This window comes from Neophocaena asiaeorientalis, unplaced genomic scaffold (genome assembly GCF_003031525.2).
Source record: "Neophocaena asiaeorientalis asiaeorientalis breed wild unplaced genomic scaffold, Neophocaena_asiaeorientalis_V1.1 scaffold825, whole genome shotgun sequence".
In the NCBI taxonomy this organism is placed as follows: domain Eukaryota; kingdom Metazoa; phylum Chordata; class Mammalia; order Artiodactyla; family Phocoenidae; genus Neophocaena; species Neophocaena asiaeorientalis.
This window is the reverse complement of record NW_020173937.1, coordinates 576,762-583,548: the sequence shown is the minus strand read 5'-3', so window position 1 is coordinate 583,548 and position 6,787 is coordinate 576,762. Positions and strand designations below refer to the sequence as shown.

At 57.0% G+C, this 6,787-nt stretch overlaps 1 protein-coding gene across 1 annotated transcript in view; it reads right to left on the bottom strand.

Annotated features, from left to right (window-relative positions):
• The window catches only part of GRTP1 (growth hormone regulated TBC protein 1), a 20,582-nt gene extending 18,859 nt beyond the window's left edge, over window positions 1–1,723 (bottom strand). The window contains exon 1 of the mRNA XM_024752644.1: window positions 1,650–1,723. Within this exon, the coding sequence (XP_024608412.1) occupies window positions 1,650–1,723 (74 nt within the window). The remainder of the gene's footprint in view (window positions 1–1,649) is intronic.
• Between the last annotated feature and the right edge of the window lie 5,064 nt (window positions 1,724–6,787).

Here is a 6,787-nt window from a genome sequence, read left to right as displayed (position 1 = left end):
GGGGGGTACCACCCCTCATCCCCCAGCCCCTGGCCTTTCGGGCCTGGAGCAAAGGTTGGAGGAGATCAATCCAGTTTGGATTCTTCTGACAGCACTCCAAACCTCAGTGCCCCGCGGGTCCAAAGGCCGGCGTTCTGACCTATGACTGCTATTTTAATGTTCTTTTTGCAGAAAAAGATCGTCTTATTTTTTACTTGGTCTTTTTCAACCTACACTTAAGACCTGAGAGCAACACATAAACAAGTGGATTTTGCACACGGGCTTAGCTGCTCTGCGGCATGTGGGATCTTCCCGGGCCGGGGATCGAACCCGCGTCCCCTGCATTGGCAGGTGGATTCTTAACCACTGCGCTACCAGAGAAGCCCCAAGTAAGTGGATCTTCATCCCTGCAGCCCCACCCCCAGGGAAATCTGCCCTGTCCCTCCCCACCTCCCCAAACCAGACTGGGGGAGGAGGTCCAGCCCCTCCACAGACACCTGCCTCCAACCCTGTCCCTGGGCCAAGCCCTGCCGGGACCACAACGTCCAAAGAGCCGGCTGGCTGGGGCTCCTCCAGCCCAGTTGATGGAGGGTGGGCTGGGCCCTGCAGGATTGCCATCTGGGGTGACCTGGGGTTAAAAGCCCACACATCTGCTCTGCTCCCCAAAGGGGCTCCCTCCTCCCACTGCCTCTTTCCACTTCTGCGCACATCTTGGCAGCATGAGTCACCTCTGTGCGCCGCCCGCGATTGAACAGAAATGCGATCCCAGCCTTGCGTGCCTTTTACTTTGAGGGAAACACCAGCAGATGTGAGCACCGTGGTTACCATGTTGAGTGTCCACTGTTCCCCTTGATACTGCAGGACAGCCCTGGTTTAGGACAGCATCTTTCTCGGTCCCTGTTCACCACTGCACTGTCCCCACATTTCAATATCGTGGCGTGAAAACCATGTCTAAACCGCTTTTCGTATTTGGGAGGCCATCGAGGATTTGCCCAAACTGTCATTTTGAATTTTGCCTTGGAAATGTGGTGAGGTAAAAGGGGATTTAAGATTCTTTAAATTTAAGATTTACGGCACTTTTTTAGCCTCAGCCCTCCACGTGCCAAGGGTCCTTTTTAAGAAGTGGGTTCAGACCGTAGGCAGATCAGGCAAATCAGAAAAGACACCATCTCTGCAGACGTCACGTGGCCACCTGGCTGTGCAGGGCCTACTCCACCAGGGCCTGGCAGCTTTGGAGACAGTGTCTTACTGGGGATCTAGATGTACTTTCTCGTGACAAGTGCCTATAAGCCGTGGCTGGGCGTGGTGGAAACAGGATTGCCAGCATCCGCTGCAAATCTACCTGGGCTGTTGTGAACCAGCCTGGCCCTTAACACTGGTTTTTCTGGAACATTCCATCTGAGGGCTAAGCAGGGAGCCTGGAAAGTAATTTGAGGAACATACCTGTCCCTAAGCTGGGGACATCTGTCTGGCCATTTCCATGGAAGTCTGTAGGAAATTAGTGCTCCACTGAACATGACCCCCAAATGCCCCCCATTTGCTGGTTCTGGGGAGACTTTCCAAGCCCTTGGCTCAGTTCACAGTATCCCTTTCAAGACCCACCTCCTTGGCCCTCCCGCCAACAGGGTGCCTCCTTCTGCAGACTCCAGTCTGCAGGCAGGGTGACTTACCCTCCCACCAGCGTGGGGTGGGGGGGGGGCCCTCGGCCCACGCGGTGCCCACCAGTGCCGGTCTTACAAATCATCAAGCACCAGCCCTGCCTCGCCCCCGGCGCCCCGCCCTCCTGTCTCTGCCCCGCCCCTTTCCCTGGCAGCCGCCTCTGCCACCCTAGACAGGGCTGCTCCCAGTTTCGGCAAGTGACTCCCTGAATTCCCCACCCGTTCCGGCCTTTCTTTGGGGCCCAAACCACACTTCCTACTCCCTGTCTCCAAGAGCATGTCCGGGACGGCTGCCTTCACTCCTCTCGTGCCCCAAAGTGGCCCAGCGAACAGCACCGCTGGCCCAGCGGCCCTGGCGGGCACTTCCTGCTCCCCCTCGGCCTCGTTTCCTAACTCCTGCCCTTCTCAGGCGCTTTCCAGCCTCCGTCTCCCACTGTGTCCTCACAGCTCCCTGGTCCCGGCCCCAACAGGAAACACAGAGCACGGATACGGGCACTTGGACTTGAGTGTGCTAGCAGTACCCCCGACCGAGGGCATTTGGGGCCACATGAAACGAGGGCGATCGTTAGATAAGAGGGGGCTGCCCTCCAGGAAAGTGGAAGTAACGATCCAGGGAGAAAGCACCCGTGTCCGAGGTGGCCAGGAGGGTCTGCAGCCAGAGGGCGGTTTGTGGGCTGCTGGCCCCCGCCTCGCAGCGTCTGCCCAAGCCCCCCACCTGGGAGCAAGAGGCAGCCGGACCCCTGTGTCCTCGGTGCCCCTCCATCCACCTCCAGATGCCCGGTGCCCTGAGCATCCCGGGCACCCTCACCGGCCAGATGCCCTTCCCCCAAAGCCTGTGGGTGTCCACACAGGCAGGTCACACCCAGAGGAAGGGAACCAAATTGGGCGCGGCCCTTCAGGGCGAGGGCATGCCCGGGCTGGGGTGCCGCCAGCTCCTGGTGTCCCGCTGCCCACCGTCAGGCTGCTTGAGGAACCTGCCCTGCAGCACTAAAGCTTCAGGCCCTGTGTGGGAACTACCCGTCCAGGGGCCCTGGCTCCTCTGGGAGGCTGGCCACCCCCAGCCCAGTGTCCACTCAGCACCCATCGGACGCCCCTCTTCCTGCAGGGACTCCCTGTTCTTGTCGCCTGATTGTAAGAGCTGCTGCTGTTTGAAGTAAGACGTGCCGTCAGAACTCTTAAGTTCTGGGGGTGCCGGTCCCCCCCAAGACTAATGGGAAGTCCAGGCAACGTCATCTATCACTGTGAAGACCTGAGGGTAATGAAAGGACCATGGTAACAACATCCAAACCTGGTGGTCACTGAGGGTCAGGGTGGGCCGGACTCCAAGCACTGCGGCCTCACCACGGGGAAGTCGGATGGACGGTCCGAAGTGCAGCAGCACTGCTCACACCGTTTCCAGTAAAGTACTAAGCCCAGTTTGTTTGTTTGGTTTTGTTGTTTTTGCGGTGTGCGGGCCTCTCACTGTTGCGGCCTCTCCCGTTGCGGAGCACAGGCTCCGGACACGCAGGCTCAGCAGCCATGGCTCACGGGCCCAGCCGCTCCGCAGCATGTGGGATCCTCCCGGACCGGGGCACGAACCCGCGTCCCCTGCATCGGCAGGTGGACTCTCAACCACTGCGCCACGAGGGAAGCCCGATAATTAGTTTTAAATGGCCCACCGTCCGCCCGCTGTGCGCCGCCTGGGCTCCTCGTCTGGGGCCACCACGGGCACAGCGGGATTAATGTGCTCAGAGGGTCCTCACGAGGCCATCCACTCCTACACGGCTCCTACCCTTCCCGGAAAGCAAGCAGGGCCACGCGCAGAGTCACAGGTACACAATTAAGGACCTGGGGGGGGGCGGGGCATAGAAATGACCCACGTGGGGAGGTCTTGAGGTTTCCAGTGACCCCGCCAGGTGCCCGCGTCTCCCACGCAGGCCGGCAGCGAGTGCGGGAGGCCTGGGTCTCAGGGTGGTTTCATCGTCATGTCCCTTCCATCCCTCCTGCCCTTTTCTTATCCCTTTGGGTGAGGTCCAGGCAGGGACCACAGCTGGCACCAGACTGTCCCAGGAACACCAGGACACATGATCACCCTATGTGGGCCTCCCCGTGGCTGCAGGGGTGGGCACTCGGGTCCTGGAGGCTCGCCCCTTAGGTGGGTGACCCTGGCCGGGCTGTGTCACCTAGTGCACAGAAGGGCTCAGGGAGAAAACCTCGGGCTCAGGGGTGCTGGGGTTGCTGGCCAGTGCTGCGATGACCCCCACCCTCGGGGGCCCCATGTGCCCCGCAGGAAGTCACATCCCTGTCCTTTGAAGAAGAAAACAGGTCTAGGGAGACGGCAGGTCCAAAGTCTCCCTGCTCGGGGCAGGGTGATTACGGTGATTGCCCCGTGGGGAGGGCGTGGTTCTAGAGCACGAAGGCGGGTCTGAGGCCGCTTGCCCTCACACGCCTGCTGTGTGTCTGGCCTCCCCACTCCTTGAATACCGACTTCAAGTGTCAGGCGCTTTGCAGGCTCTGGGATCGGAGGAAGCTTATGGTCTGCTTCAGGAGACAGTTTTAGGAGAGTGTAACCTGTAAATAAGACACATTTTTATAATAAGATGAAATGAGCGTCTTGAGGAACAAGGGCTGTGAAGCCACCGGGCGTGTACAGTGGCCACAATAAGTTCCTGTGTTTGTTTTTCCGGCCGCGCCGTGTGGCTTGTGGCGTCTTGTTCCCCGACCAGGGATCAAACCTGGGCCCTCACCGTGACGGCACAAAGTCCCAACCACTGGACGGCCAGTGAATTCCCCACAACAAGGTTTCCTAGGAGACGCCGCGACACGGGACAGGCAGCAGGTGCAGGAGGCCCCCGGGGGCAGCTGGGAGCCTGTCCTGAGGGGACTGACAGGCAGACAGGCAGAAGGACTGAAGGATGCCAGGCTGGGCAGGTGCCCCCTTCCTCTGTAACAGCAGCCCCACCTCCCAGCACCAGGTGGTGGCTGAAACAACAGAAGTTTATTTCTCCCCGTCCTGGAGGCTGGAGGCCCAAGGCCACAGTGGCGACAGATTCTTCTATGTCTGGGCCGTACTCGGCCGTCTCCTCCCTGTGTCCCCACGTGGTCATCCCCTGTGCGTGTCTGTGTCCTGATCTCCTCTTCTTATTAGGACGTGTGGGATTAGGGCCACCCTAGTGACCTCATCTGACCTCAATCACCTCTTTAAAGGCCCCGTCTCCAAATATGGTCACGTTCAAAAATATTTCTAGTCTTGAAAAATAACAGCACTCTCAACTCTGGGATTTAAGAGAATAAAATAAAGAGAAAACGTTCCAAAAGTTATACATCCAGAGAAACCCACTTCACTTCCAACCAAAACAGGGCTGACAGGTTCAGCAAATAAAATACACACTCGGGGCACCCAGTGTGGGATATGCTTACACTTACGTGTAAGTGTTCACGTGTGTCTGCACTTCAGGTGTGACCGGCGATCCAGCTGGCAACCCTGTCCCGAAATCCTATGAAACTGTGACCTGCTTTCCTTTGAACAAGAGGTAGGGAGATCTTTTTCCCTTGAGAATTTTTCTCGAGGCTGTTCTCCCAGGAAGAACAATCACATCCTTTGTTTCTGACAGTCTGAGCACAGCTTCTGTCGCCCACAGAGTTGACAGCACCTCCGCCTTAGATGCAAAGCGGGTTCCATTCTGCTCTGCAACCGGGGCTCAGGGTGAGAGGCCTCAGGACTCCCCAGGTCAGGAAGGGGTGAGGTGTAGGATCTCCGAGGCCGTGGGAAATGTTCTGAATATACAAAGATGCATGTCAACAACCTACCCTAGGAGGCTGATCTTTACGATATTAACTTTAAGATAAACACTGGAGGCCAGACGCAGAACGGTGTCGTGTTTGATCCTATTCAAGCGCGAGCAGACTGCTGAGGGATCTCCGTGCAGTGCAGTCGCTCACCCAGTTTCATTCAAGACACTGTGATCACCGTAAGGTAAATGCAAATCGAAACCATAAATTTTAGTTTAAAATTTTCCCTGTGGGGGAGGGATGGACTGGGAGTTTGGGATGAGCAGATGCAAACTAGTATGTATAGGATGGATAAACAATATGGTCCTGCTGTAGAGCACAGGGAACTCTATTCAATATCCTGGGATAAACCACAATGGAAAAGAAAGTGAAAAAGAATCCCCTGCATCGGCAGGCGGACTCTCAACAGCTGCGCCACCAGGGAAGCCCTAAAATAAATTTTTTAAATAAATAAATAAGATAAAATTTCCCTAGTGCAAAGAGGGTGCGCCCCTTCCCTCTTTGATGTGATGTAAAACTCCAAAGCCTCTAGGCAGGTTTGCACCCGCAACGTCTTTCTCGGGCTGCGGCCGGCGGTCTCTGAAGTGTGGATGTGGAGGAAAGTTCCCTCTGGGGAACGTCAGCCAGGAGCAGGTTTGCGAGATGCCACTTCCTCTTGTGGAGAAGACAGGAGTTTCACTTCTCCTGCCATGCGTCGAGGGTGCCGTCTGGGGTCTGCTTCCCAGAGCTCAGTGGATTACCGGGAGGCGTACGTTCTGCCCAAAGCTCGTTGGAGGGGAGAACTGTTTTCTTTGCCTTCCGCCTTTCTGGACAGGTTTTCTGGGCTAGAAGACGCTTGGTTGTTCATTTTGTTGTGAGGCTGGCGTGCCGCTTGGGGATTTGGGTGGAGGCGGCCCCACTGGGGAGCATAGACTCGCAGTCCAAGGGGAGCAATGCCTCTGCCTAAAGCTTCTGGTAGCTCTGAGACCACCTTCCTTCTTCCAATACCTGCCGACGCCCAGACCCCAGCCCTTTGTGGGCTCTGGTCCTGCGTTTTCTACAACGCTGTCTTACTCCTGCTTTCCAGGGGCTCCGACGGGTTACACTTTTGTGCACATCTCCTTCCAGACCTTCTAACCTGTGTAGGCAACAGAACAGCACGCCCGCGTGCACACACATGTACGTATGCACACACACACCTACACACGTGCGCACACATTCAGTGCACACACATGCACACCTACACACGTGCGCACACACACCGCGCGCGCACACACACTCCTTAAGCCTCTCGTTCCGCATAACCTTGGAGCCTTTCTTGAATCCTCAACCCACCCTCACTCGGTGACCCAGTCCTGCCCTTTCTACCACCTCTAGACCAGGAATACATGTTGCTAGGT